The sequence below is a fragment of the Dendropsophus ebraccatus genome, chromosome 4 (assembly GCF_027789765.1).
Source record: "Dendropsophus ebraccatus isolate aDenEbr1 chromosome 4, aDenEbr1.pat, whole genome shotgun sequence".
In the NCBI taxonomy this organism is placed as follows: Eukaryota; Metazoa; Chordata; class Amphibia; order Anura; family Hylidae; genus Dendropsophus; species Dendropsophus ebraccatus.
This window is the reverse complement of record NC_091457.1, coordinates 79,904,747-79,918,343: the sequence shown is the minus strand read 5'-3', so window position 1 is coordinate 79,918,343 and position 13,597 is coordinate 79,904,747. Positions and strand designations below refer to the sequence as shown.

At 43.5% G+C, this 13,597-nt stretch overlaps 1 protein-coding gene across 1 annotated transcript in view; it reads right to left on the bottom strand.

Moving 5' to 3' along the window:
- Nucleotides 1-13,597, bottom strand: part of PMFBP1 (polyamine modulated factor 1 binding protein 1) — a 147,061-nt gene that overhangs the window by 30,608 nt on the left and 102,856 nt on the right. Inside the window, exons 19-28 of the mRNA XM_069966124.1 lie at nt 13,301-13,468; nt 13,114-13,197; nt 12,432-12,599; nt 12,128-12,349; nt 11,187-11,417; nt 8,992-9,222; nt 2,925-3,047; nt 2,715-2,841; nt 2,479-2,636; nt 725-971 (exon numbers count right to left, since the gene is read on the bottom strand). Coding sequence (XP_069822225.1) covers nt 725-971; nt 2,479-2,636; nt 2,715-2,841; nt 2,925-3,047; nt 8,992-9,222; nt 11,187-11,417; nt 12,128-12,349; nt 12,432-12,599; nt 13,114-13,197; nt 13,301-13,468 — 1,759 coding nt within the window. The remainder of the gene's footprint in view (nt 1-724; nt 972-2,478; nt 2,637-2,714; nt 2,842-2,924; nt 3,048-8,991; nt 9,223-11,186; nt 11,418-12,127; nt 12,350-12,431; nt 12,600-13,113; nt 13,198-13,300; nt 13,469-13,597) is intronic.

Sequence of the window (13,597 nt, the reverse complement as noted above, 5' to 3'; positions counted from 1 at the left end):
TTCAGAATTTACTGTTGATTTTTTTTTTCTAATTTTTCCATTATACTATCTAGATTTTGAAATAATTATGAAATTTTGCATTTTTTATTCTCACTACTAGACTTAAAAGCAAGCTGAGACTTGGGGTTATTTTACTTTAAATGATTTGTCAGCAACTAGTGGCCGCAAACGAACGCCAATCAGTGAGATCAGTGCTTGTTTGCAGTGTCTTTACACGGCACAACAAATTAAGCAGCCAAGTTGCAAGAACAAACCCCACCATAGTACATCTGCCAAATTGTCTCTGAATGCCTACTTCATCACACTTGTGTTGGTCCTGCTAAAATTCTGCCATTTTAACTTTCTCGAAAAAAGAAAAACATCCTTAGCCCAAGATAAGCTGCACATCAACACATAGGCATCTCAGCTGGTAATGGAACAGGAACATACCATACAATATCTGTGTACGTTCTGTAAAGATGACTAATTGTATGTTTATTGAATAATATATATGACCTGCCTTTTTGGATATTTACTGTATCCTATTCTTATTTAGCTGTCAATATCAGGCTTGCCCTGTATATACATTAGGAGATCACCTTCAAGATTTATGACTAAGTCTGGAGGTGATAGAGATAATTCATCCATCCCCAGGAAAAGAGGATGGAGTTTAAAAAAAATGACAAATGGGGTGAAGAATGTAACACAACCAGATAATGCATTGTGTCTCCTTGGTAGTACTTACCTGCTTCTTGATGGAGTTTGTAATTTTCTTGCAATTCTTTCTTTATCTCTTGTAGTTCTGCCCTTAAAGCACATTTCTCTCTTTCCCTCTGGTCAGATTCCTTTTGTGAATTTTGTAGTCTTCTATCCATGTTACGTGCTGCCTCCAGATGGCGCTCTATCTCCTGATTCAGTGACTTTAAAGAGCTGCGAGCTTGCAAGAGATCAGCTTCTGACTGACGCAAAAGAGCATCACGCTTCTGAATGGCCTGCAAGACATGTAAAAAGAAAATGCATGTATGTAAAGTATACACTGAAAATGCATTTCTGTCATTTATACGCTTCTAGCATTGCTAACATTGCATCTGAAAAAAATTATGGAATTTGACTTACTGCAATTTTTTTTGCCTATTGTCCATGACAGTTGCTATAAATGTAGTCAAAGACAGGCAGAGAGATCATCTCTACATATGGGGAAGCTGACAAACCATTGACATTGTATTCTCATTAACATTTACAGGTATATTTATAAATTATTGCTTTATTGCTGCTTTGCTATCATGAATTTCTTACATTCAGACCACTGAAGAATAAATATTAGCAGCTGTGGATAGTACCCTAGTGAAGAGCTATGCAACTTTTTTAACATACAATTTTGTTCTTCAGATGCACCTATATATACCCCTAGGGGAGGGGATACATTGTTTATTTAATTTTTTTAATATTCCTCATCCTACAGCTCATAAGGGTGAAAAAAAAACACATGATCATTGTGCTGCTAATGGGACTAAGGGAAAACACATTAACAAACTAAATTTTAACTTCCTTCTGCATGGAGTAGGAACATATATAGCTGAATGGCTGACGTGAAGCGGTTAACATTCATTGCATGCATTGGTTCTAAGAACGCTAACTGCCAATAATCAGCCAGTGTAAAAGGGCCTTTACACGTATACATTTATTAAAAAGAACTCCAGTCTGCTCACCTCAATTGCTAAGCATGAATTAGTCAAAACTATTACAAAACATGGGAAATGGAATCTTTAAGCAACTACTTTACTTCTCTCCACTTTTGCTAAAATGCATAACCATACCTCCCAACCTTTTGGATGGCCACAGAGGGACACTTGTGGTTCAGTCTGGGAAAATTTTCTATTTCTATACTTTTTAATGCAAGGATACAAAACACATGTACAGGATCTGTTGCCGATTGATGCATTTAGTTACACTGATATCTGCATCTGTGAATGCATCCTTAGGTCCCCCTCACACATCAGTAACCCTGCCTGTAATTTCAGACAAGAAACCATGGACAGGATTACTATGTGTATCAGTAACTGTCTGCATTTGCAGGGACCCTCTGTCACATAGGTGACACAGATGCACAATGGCTTAATCATTTTATGCAGCACAGATCGTGTCCCCAAAACACATTCCTTACAGCTACAGATGTGTGTATGGGGCCATAGAAATCAATGAGTCTGCATGTGTGAAATGATGTGGGAAAGGGGCCATAATGTCACATGGATTCATGTGAATATAACAATTTTTAGGATCCAATTTGCCAGGGAATAAATATGCAAGTTTGGGTCTTTTATACAGTTAGAAACCATATACTTTATTGAGCAGCATAGAAAGTTTATTAATTCTAGTCTCATTTTTACGTCAAAAAGAGGGACATAAGGGGCAAAGAGGGACATGGGTCAAAAGTAGGGAGTGTTCCTCTAAAAGAGGGACACTTGGGAGGTATGTGCATAACTGTATATTGAGTCTCACCTGTTCCTTGTGGGTGATGATTTTGTTGTTCTCCCTCAGCTCCTCCTGTAGCTTCTGGATCTGTTGCTTTTGATCAGAAACCAGACTCTTTTGCTCTTGAATTTGCATTTCCATATTCTGTCGCAAGCTACAAACCTCTTTTTCCAGTCGCTTAACATCTGTGTGCAGAGCATTTCATGAAGTACCATAGTTTCAATAGAAGTACCAGCCCTATTATAGCACTGACCTGAACTCACCCTTCAAAGTGCTGTTTCTCTGCTCTTGTTCCTTTGCTAGCTCCAGTTTTACTTCTTGAAGCAGCACTTGACTCTTTTCTGTCTCCTTCATCTGTTTTTGTACCTCATGCTCTGATTGGCCAAGTTCCTAAAAAAACATGATGTAAGATATGCAAATGGAAAGCTAAACGAATATAAGATTTAGACAGTAAAATTTACACAAAGGCTCACCTGGGTTAGCTGACGAACTAGTCTCTCCATCTCTGCATAGCTACTGTCACTGTATCTATGGGATGCTTTATACGTGGAGAAGTCTGTTTGTAACTTTACCAGGTCTTCCTCTAATTCTAACACCTGTAAAAGAAAAAAGAAAAAAAGTTTTTGGCAGCAGCAGTAATGCACTTAACCCAAGATTGCATCTGAACTACTTTTATTTGAATACTTTCACATGTTTTGTTAACCAGTCCTTAAGCAGAAATGCACCATGAATTGACAGATGGAAATGGCTGCTGGGGTGGTGCATGAGTTTTATAACAATTATTCAGTGGATATGTCCAGTGAAAATTAGCTCAGAATACATTAACCTTTGGTACAGACAGCTTGTTTCCTTTGTGGATATGCCATTTAAACCCTTGCTGGAAATGGACATAATAGTACATCCATTTTTAGCGCAAATGGATGTACAGTTACATCCCCTAGATCGCACATACAAATGAGCAGCGCCCACAGAAGTGGGATGACCAGAATCAGAGAGAAGTGTGCAAAAAAAATATTTAAAAAAATATTTAAGTTACACCTATAGTATTGCTACAAAGATCAAGACCCTTATAGTAAATGGTCACAGTTATCTCCAATAACTTCTCTTCATTTTATAGCCTATGTGATTCCTAATGTCCAGTGGTACCTTGGTTTAAGAGTAACTTGGATTAAGAGCGTTTTGCAAGAAGAGCTCACAGTTTTTCAAAATTGTGACTTGGTGTAAGAGCATTGCTTTGGTTAAAGAGCTCCCTGTACTGGGTGGGAGGGGAGTGGAGGAGGGGCATGGCCTGCATAGCGGGGTCTACAGCACTGTACTCTGACCCAGGAAGTCTCCCTCACCTTCCAAATCAGGGGAAAGGACTGTGGGGATAATTCTAGCCTGTTGTACTAAACTACTGCATTACGGGGATCTGGAGCTCCATCCTGTATCTACAAACTGCTGCTGTTTTTCCATTCTTATGCATTTAATATAGATTATACTCCATATGCTGATTTCTATACTGTACAGTAACTTAAAATATGACATATTCTGCTGTTTCTTAATATTTGTTCCATTTGTTTTACATGTTATTATTTTGGGGGGGGTGGAACCAATTGTCTACATATACATGATTTCTTATGGGAAAATTTGCTTTGGTTTGGAGTGGATTTGGATTACAAGCACGGAACAGGAACGAATAATGCTTGTAATCCAAGGCACCGCTGTATTTGTAAATCACTTAATTTATAAAAAATTAAGTTGTTTTTGACACTAAGAAACTGCTGTCCACTGCCTGTTAGGGGAATCCAGTCTTTAGTGGCAGAAAGTATAACTTCCTGCATGCTGCCCATAACATTGTGGGGACCTATCTGTCTGTGTACACAGTACTGTATGGTGGCCTGTGGAATGCAGAACAGTGGTGCCTTGAATAAGGCGCATAATTTGTTCCGGGACCGTGCTTGTAATCCAAATCCACTCGTGTGGAATGTGTCGCAAAGAAAAAAAAAATTGAAAGTGTTAAAACTGAATTTTTTATTTTTTTTTGTTAATTTATATGTGTTTTTCATATTTTTTTTCATGTAAGGAAATATGAAAAATTAACAATCTAATTTTCCATATTTCCCAGTGATGGCCACCAGCGGGAGCTCCAGCAGGAAACTGCTGGTAAAAGCAGCCTAAAAGACGGATGCTGAAAAAAAGAGGCAGTCCCTGCTCAACTGCTGTGACATTAGCACCTCCCTCCTCTTTTCACAGGGAATCAAAGAGGGGAAAGGTGCTATTATCTGTACTGCTGGGCAGCGCCATTTTGTTGTTGTCTGCACAGCAGTACAGATACAAGCGTGTCCCTAGCCTTTCTAAATAAACCTCAGCTGCTGCAGAACCTCCTAATACACCTCAACCTGCTGCAGAACCACATACAGCTGTCCTGCCCACACTCACCTCCCACACTTCTCATCGCCCATCCCCCGAATGCACATAGTATTGTTGTTACACTCACAGCTCATGCCTGTACACTTGGGATCAGCAAATGTGCAGCAGTAGCGAAACCCTTCGCTATGCTCGGCCGTCAGCCGGTTGCATTAGAGCTCCGCTCCAGGTGTCTAGCAAATCTGGTTACAGCTCTGGGGAACTTCTCCCAGGACTGTATCCAGCTTTTCCTAACACCTGGAGCGGAGCTCAAATGCAGCCGACGGCCGAGCATAGCGAAGGGTTTCGCTACTGCTGCACATTTGCTGATCCTTAATGTACACTCATACAGGCAGCTCTTACATGCACTCATACAGGCAGCATGTACATGCACTCTCATATAGGCAGCACGTACATGCACGCTCATACAGGCAGCATGTACATGCACTCTCATATAGGCAGCACGTACATGCACGCTCATACAGGCAGCTCGTACATGCACGCTCATACAGGCAGCATGTACATGCACTCTCATATAGGCAGCACGTACATGCACTCTCATATAGGCAGCACGTACATGCACTCTCATACAGGCAGCACGTACATGCACTCTCATACAGGCAGCTCATTCATGCACTCACACAAAGGCAGCACGTACATGCACTCACACAAAGGCAGCACGTACATGCACTCTCATACAGGCAGCACGTACATGCACTCTCATACAGGCAGCTCATTAATGCACTCTTATACAGGCAGCACGTACATGCACTCTCATACAGGCAGCACGTTCATGCACTCTCATACAGGCAGCTCATAAATGCACTCTCATACAGGCAGTTGGACAGAAGGGAGAAGCTGGGGTGACAGGAGGGAAGAAGCTGGGGTGACGGGGAAGGGGCTAGGGTGACAGGAGGAAGAGGCTAGGGTGACGGGGGAAAGGCTGGGGTGACAGGGGGGAGAGGCTGGAGGAGGCTGGGGTGACAGGGGGGAGAGGCTGGGGTGACAGGGGGGAGAGGCTGGGGTGACAGGAGAGAGAGGCTGGAGGAGGCTGGGGTGACAGGAGAGAGAGGCTGGAGGAGGCTGGGGTGACAGGAGGAAGAAGCTAGAGGAGGCTGGGGTGACAAGGGGGAGAGACTGGAGGAGGCTGGGGTGACAGGAGGGAGAAGCTGGAGGAGGCTGGGGTGACAGGAGGGAGAAGCTGGAGGAGGCTGAGGTTACAGGGGGGAGAGGCTGGGGTGTTAGGAGGAAGAAGCTGGAGGAGGCTGGGGTGACGGGGGAGAAGCTGGAGGAGGCTGGGTTGACAGGAGGGAGAAGCTGGAAGAGGCTGGGGTGACAGGGGGGAGAGGCTGGGGTGTTAGGAGGAAGAAGCTGGAGGAGTCTGGGGTGACAGGGGGGAGAGGCTGGAGGAGGCTGGCATGACAGGAGGGAGAGGCTGATGTGGCAGGGAGGAGGGAGGCTGGGGTGACAGGGGGCAGAGAGGCTGGGGTGACGGGGGGGAGCTGATGTGGCAGAAGGAGCAACTGGGGGCGTGGGCGGGGGCACAGGGAGAAGGCACGGTAGAGGCAGGCTGGTCCCCCCCCCCAGAACAGTTACAGGAGGTGGTGGGGTGAGAGGAGGTGAAGGGGAAAGAGGAGGAGGCGGGTGATAGAAGGAGATGAGGGTGATAGAGGAGAGGATGATGGGGGCAGAGGAGGTGAAGGGATGATGGGGCATCGGGGGGGTCTAATCGGGGCAGAATAATCCTTTGCAGACCTGAGAGGGATCCGGGCAGCTGTCAGTGAACTGGGCCGGCGAGGACTGGTGGTGCGCGGGGCTCCCCCGCTCCGGGCTGTGACAGGAGTGGAATGCGGCCTGGGAGATGGGGCAGCCCCGGCGTCCACCGGCCACCAGGTGGAAACAGGAGCGGTGGCCGGTGGACGCCAGGGCTGCCCCATCTCCCAGGCCGCATTTCACTCCTGTCACAGCCCGGAGCGGGGGAGCACCACCAGTCCTCGCCGGCCCGGTTCACTGACAGCTGCCCGGATCCCTCTCAGGTCTGCAAAGGATTATTCTGCCCCGATTAGACCCCCCGATGCCCTCCTCTGCCCCCATCATCCCCTCACCTCCTCATTGCCCCCATCCCCAACGTGATGCCGGCGCTCCCGGGTCCGGCAGCCGCAGGGGGGACAGCATGCAGCAGACGCTGCTGTGCCCTGCTCCCCCTGCCATCAGCCTTACTCTCTCCATCTTCCCCCCGCAGCATCTCCAAGCCCGTTCCCCCACAGAACGCTGCTGAGCTGCTGCTGGGGGAAAGAAGGAGAGAACTGCGGTGACTGGTGTCGGGACATTGCTGGGTGATAGCAGTGTCCCGGCACCCAAAGCAAAAGTTTATTTAATTTCTTTCCCTCCGGCAGGGGGCGGGGGGGAGAGAGAGCTGCACACAGTTCTCCTGTACACTCACTGTGCGGTCTCTCTCTCTCTCCTCCCCGGTTCTCGTGCTGGGACCTCAAGAAAATGGCGCCGCCACCCGCCCCATGTACTGCAGCTGTATACTGCGCATGACTAGTGACGGAGCCTCCAGTGAAGTGAACCAGACGGTCCCAGTCGGTTCACTTCAATGATGTGGAGGTGCCGTATAGTGTCTGTGTGTGTGTCGTGAAATGACGTCACACACAGACACTATAAACATGGCAGCCCCCTGTGCAGCAATACATTTTTGAAAAAAATACTGAAACACTACTTTAAAAAAAAAATAAAAAAATAAAAAATCCAACAGACTTATTTATACTTATTACTTTTCATTAAAATATCAAAAATGTGACACTGTCCCTTTAAACCAAAGCAAATATTCCCAGAAGAAATCACTGATATGCAGACAATTGGTTCCACACCCCAAAAATAATGATTTATGTATATGTTATAGGTTACTGTACCGTGGAGAAATCAGCATGTGGAGTATAATGTATAATAAGGGCATAAACCTGAAAAACAGCAGCAGTTTGTAGATACAGGATGGAACTACAGATCCCCATAATGCAGCAGTGTAGTACAACAGGCTAGAATAGAGAAGCAAGGCTGCTGTGATCCCATCAGAGGTCTGAGTGATCACATAACAGCAATGGGGAAGGGGTGTGTTAAGCATGGACCAATCAGAAAGTGAGATTACCTCGACTGTCCTGTCTTCTGATGCAAGCCCCAGCCTGAAGTGCATCTGCTATGATTTGAAAGGTGAGGGAGACTTCCTGGGTCAGAATACAGGGCTGTATACCATTCTGACTTCCTGGGTCAGAATACAGGGCTATGCAGACCATGGCTGAGCGCCCTTTTAGCTCAGACAGGCCACTCTGAAGCTGCAGCACGGGGCCACCAAGGAAGCAGAGTGCAAGAGAACACCAGGAACGTGGACAGGTTATGTAAACTGTTTGTTGAATCGTCCAGCTCTCAGTGATTACAGGTGAGGGCCTTAAAGTGTCACTGTCGTTAATTTTTTTTTTTTTTTTCCCAGAAATCAATAGTCCAGGCGATTTTGAGAAACTTTGTAATTGGGTTTATTAGCCAAATATGCCATTATCTGCATGTAAAAAGCCTTCTCCTTCTCTCCTTTCTGTCATCCACTCCTCAGAATCAGGAAATCTCGACTGTTTTTTCATCAGTCGGATCTGTCTGGTCTATGAAGAGGGGAGGGGGAAGGAGATTGCTCAGCAGGGGAGCTATTCAGAGCCCTAATTAGAGGTCAGAGAGGTCCATGGTGCCTGTCAAAGGAGAGAGCCCAGGATGTGAATGTAAATTAACTCTTTGTTGTCCTGTTTTGCTGCTTTTGCTTTCTCTCTCCATAGGAAAACCATGAAGACAGGGGGGAGAGCTTCAAACTGCTTTTTCATGATAAAAATTCATTTTTCTGCTAATAAAACCAATTACAAAGTTTATTAAAATCGCCTGTACTATTGATTTCTGCAATCAAAATTTTAACGACAGTGACACTTTTAGAATGATCAGCCGATGATCGTTTTATTGGCTGATCGTTGTCTCTATTACACAGCAATAAATCGGATAATAGGGCTCTAACAGTATGGTGGTGCAAAATGAATTCCAGCAGTCTTTGAAAACAAGACAGGCTGTTACTAAAGGGTTTAAAGGGTATTAGGGAGCTACATATGGGAAAGTGTTTACCTGGCTCTGTAGTCTTCCTGCATGCTCTCTTACAGACTGTAAAATTTCTTCACTCTGCTGTGCCTGCTCTCGGCTTACACTTAGATCTGTCTGTGTTGCTTGAAGTTCATGAGTCAGTTGGTCAATGGCCTCCTCACAGCTCTCCAACTCAGAACATTTACTCTCCAGCTCCTGCTGCAGAACCAGGAGTTCCCCGCGCAGAGCAGAGAGACGTGAATCTCGCTCAGATACCTGAAAACATGAAGGTATAGATGTGTAACTGCTAAGAGATCTTGCATTTATCCCTAACATATGCCCCTAAGATGTCTTGAGACATGCAGAGGGGCCTTTGATGTTACTCATCCATTTCTTGTTTAGTAGATGTTAAACAGAACATGATTAAGGGCAGCTTGTATTTTTCATTACATAACATGGTATAGTATAGTATATCACTCTGTAGACCACAGTGCTCACCAGATGAATATTATATTTCAAAGCATTAAAAATGGTTTAATAAAATGCTCTATTAAAAAGTATAAAATGCATTTCAAGGTCAATCCAACCTCTTCATCAAGTATGATGATGAGGGAGATTGTGATCCCACTGTATAGAGCTCTAGTGAGACCACCTCTGGAATACAGTGTCCGGTTCTGGAGACCTTGTCTACAAAAGAATATTGATAAAATAGGACAGGTCCAAAGACGGGCTAAAAAAATGGTCTAAAGCATAAAACTAGTCAGGAATAATTTAAATGAGTTATCTGGCTAAGCAGAACTTTATATATCGCTGCACGTATACAGTATATAAAATAAGAGTGTTCTCCTACTTGTCTCCAGTGTCTCCAACTGAATCATCCAGCCACCACTTCAGAGACGGACTCGGCTTGGGGGTAACAGCCCGCTCAGCCAATCACCAGTCACAGTGCTGTCCTGTCTCAGTCAAAAATTAGGTGAGCGGGCTTGTCACCCCCAAGGAGAATCAGTCTCAGAAGTGGAGGTGGGATCAGCAGGGGATACCTGAAACCCGTAGGAGGACACCAGGGGAGCGTGGTAAGGTGGCCTTGGCTTCTTCATTGTTCAATATATATCATAGCCAGATAACCCCTTTAAGGATCTAAATCTGTATGATCTGGAGGAAAGAAGGACATGGTTGAAACCTTTAAATATGTTAAAGGGCTAAAAAGGGTGGAATATTTTTAATAAGAAACTGAACACAAGAACAGGGCACAATCTGAGGTTAGTTAGGGTAAGGGTCAGAAGCAACATGAGAAAATATTACTTTACTGAAAGAGTAGTAGTTGCTTGGAACAAACCTGCAGCAAAACTATAAAGGCAGACTAGATGGACCAAGTGGTCTTTTTCTGACAACAATATTCTATGTTTCAATTAATTATACCTGATACGGAGATGTGATTGTCACTGAAATGTGTTGTATACTTTTTTTTTCTTTTAAGTATTACATCGTAATAAACAGTTTTTATGCTTTGGATTATACTACTCTCCTAATCTGGTGAGCGCTGTAGAATCCTGCAGGAAGTGCAATTATTCATTGTCACCTTCCTTTTAATTGACCCGCAATGCCAGCGGAATCCTGTGGGTAAAGGAAATGTTCACTTACATTACATTTGTTGCAGCAATTTCAGTGACTGTCTCATTTATCTGAATGGGACTTTCAGAAATGAATATGCTTTATGCTAAAATACCCCATTTAATTACTGTAAATGCAACAGATTTTTTCAACTGATTTTCTGCAATAAACCGGTCGCATGTAAATATCTTTTAAAACGCCAATGCTAATTTACATTGTAAAGGAATTGCCAAGGATTATAAAAACATGACTCTTTTCTCTGTACATTGTGCCAAAATTGTCCATGTATTGTGTGTAGTAGCGCTTTACCTGTTAGGAGGCCTGACCTGCAATATTTCTGGAAGAACATAACCGTGTTTTTTTTTTTTTTAAATCCTAGATAACCTATGTAAAGTCCAATGACACTAGAGAAAAAGGACCCTTAGGGTATACTTGCAAAAAGCAAATTTGCTCCAAAAATTATTGCATCCAACTTCATTCATTTGATTGGGGCTTGCATAGATCTATGTACATTGTTTAGGGGAAAACCCCATTAATATGAATGGAATAGAATTTTCAACCACAGAGATTTATCAATCAAATTAGCCACTACATCCCCTTTCCTACTAACAGCAACAAACTATACATACCTCTGCTTTTATTTCCCGAGCTTCATCTTCCAGCTGTCTGACACTTGCCTCCAGTTCCCCAGCACGAGTCACACAAGCCTGGTATTTGCTGCGGTAAAGCTCCATACTGCTATTTGATGAGTTGTACAGACTCTCTGCACTCAATGCCCTCTCCTCTGCCTCCCACAGACTTGTCTGTAGCTTATGAACCTCTTCATCTCGCTGACGCAGCTCAGCATCCCGCTGTGATACCTGGGAGAAGACCAGAATTAACACAAAGCCCATCAGAAAGGCAACAGTAAGGGTGTGTTCACATTTGTACGACAATCCAGCGCAGTTTCCCTCTGCATAGTAAAGAAACACCAGATGGAATCTGCCACATATTTGTGCACCCCAGAACTGTGACTATTCTATTATGCTGGACGGCAATAGCATTCGGAACTGCCCCATATGATGTGCCCTACACTGAATATTAATAATTTTATTGAAATGCAATAAAAACACATACATTTTTAAAACGAGGAGGGACAGCCAACACTGCTATCGAAAGATGGACGAACTAGATGTGGTACAATAAAGTAGCTTAACATAAATATTATTTATAATAATGCGCATTGCAAAAGGTAATTATTTTGCATATTGCACAATGAATAAGGATGGGAAAAGATAATGTAAAACTTAAGTGCTGGTGCCATCAAAGCCAATTTATAAAAGTGCATATCAATATGTATTGAGTACTAAATAAATAAAAGTGATATTGTCCCTCCCTTTGCATATAGGGAGTTCTCAGCACCATTCTTAAGTTTATATACTTGACATTTCATATTTTACTGTATAAAGGATTTCTTGGTGCTCTCTCTGGTCAAAAATGCATGTTATCGTTGGACAGGGCAATCTGGGCAGAGCTTCGTGGCTGTCATGCCCCATGTCATGCCCCATGGCCTTTAATAATAAAGAATTACCTGCTCCTCCAGCTGCAGTTGTAGATTCTGTGACAGTGTCAGGTCCTGTGAGAGTCTCTCAATTTTTACTCTGGAGCACTGTAGCTCCAGTTCCTGCTCTTCTTGTCTCCTGGATACTGATTCCAGTTTCTCCTGCAGCCGTACAGAATCACTTCTCAAGCGCTCAGTATCAATCTGATGTGTCTGTCTCAGAGAGGAGAGCTGATGCTGAAGTCTCTGTACCTGCAAACACAAGGTATCTTAATAATGACAGTAAACATCAGCCTCCTGGGGTTTCTTTTGATTCCAGGTGTATTTCTCTCACCTCAGAGAGGCTGTTTTCTCTTTCCTTCTGCAACTTTTGGATGAGTGTTTCACTTTCAACGGCTTGATTTTCACGTTCCGTGCAGATATCTTGGAGGCTTTGAACATCACTTTGAAGGTTTTTGAGCTTTGTACGAGCATTGCTCAGCTCCTCATCTCGTTCTGCAAGCTGCAGATGATAAATAACAGTTATATATCAACCCATACTGGTCAATACCACTTGGGCAATATATATATATTTTTTTTAAGTTTTTATTAGTTTTTTCCCCCCACATAACAGTACAGGCATTCACCTGTATAAAATCACTCAGAACATTGATGAGTTACAAGTGCCCATCAGGGTGAATACAAGTCCCTTAACCAGAGTATGTAGGATTAGCATAACAGCAATGAAAACAATTCGAAAAAAAAACAATGTCATTCATTTACAGTTGGATGAAGAAAACACCTGTATAGCAGCATTTCAACAGAAACTACAGAAATAAAACTAGAGTGGGTAATCACCTTCCTTTGTAATGTTGGGTTAAGTGGTATTCAGATGTGACGCATTAGGCAGGGTATTGGGCAAGGACTGTTGGAACCCTCTATAGGCTGTCCAAGTGGACCATATAGGCAATTGGGTGATATTTTCAACATTTTTATGATCAGTTACTTAGAATGCATCAGTGAAACCTTGTTCATACCTCTCTTTTTGCTTGTTGGAGCTCTTCTTCTCTAGCTGTTAGGTCTGTGCGTAGATTTAGGATCATTTGATCCCGACTGGACACCTGTAGTTTTAAAAAGAGAGAAAAATGAGAACTCATAAGTTGCCACAATGTGCAGTCAATCAATACACATACTGACTAATACAAGAGCCCTTTTTCTTGTTACCTCTTTCTGTGCAGCTTTGTGTTTCTCACTGACAATCCCCAGGTCTTGCTCTAGCTTCTCCACATTGCTACTGAGTTGCGAGATCTCTTTCTCTGTTCGTTTCTGCTCCTCTGTTGCCGTGGCCAGCTCTTGTTCCTTTTGTTCCAGCAGCAACTGACAATGTGACAGCTGCAAAGAAGGGAAAACATGCAATATATTTAATATTGGTCCTAATAACGGAGAGGCTTCTACCAGAACCAGACATAGTCACAGTCACTTAGGGCCCTATTACACCAACAGATTTTAGCAACCAAAGCC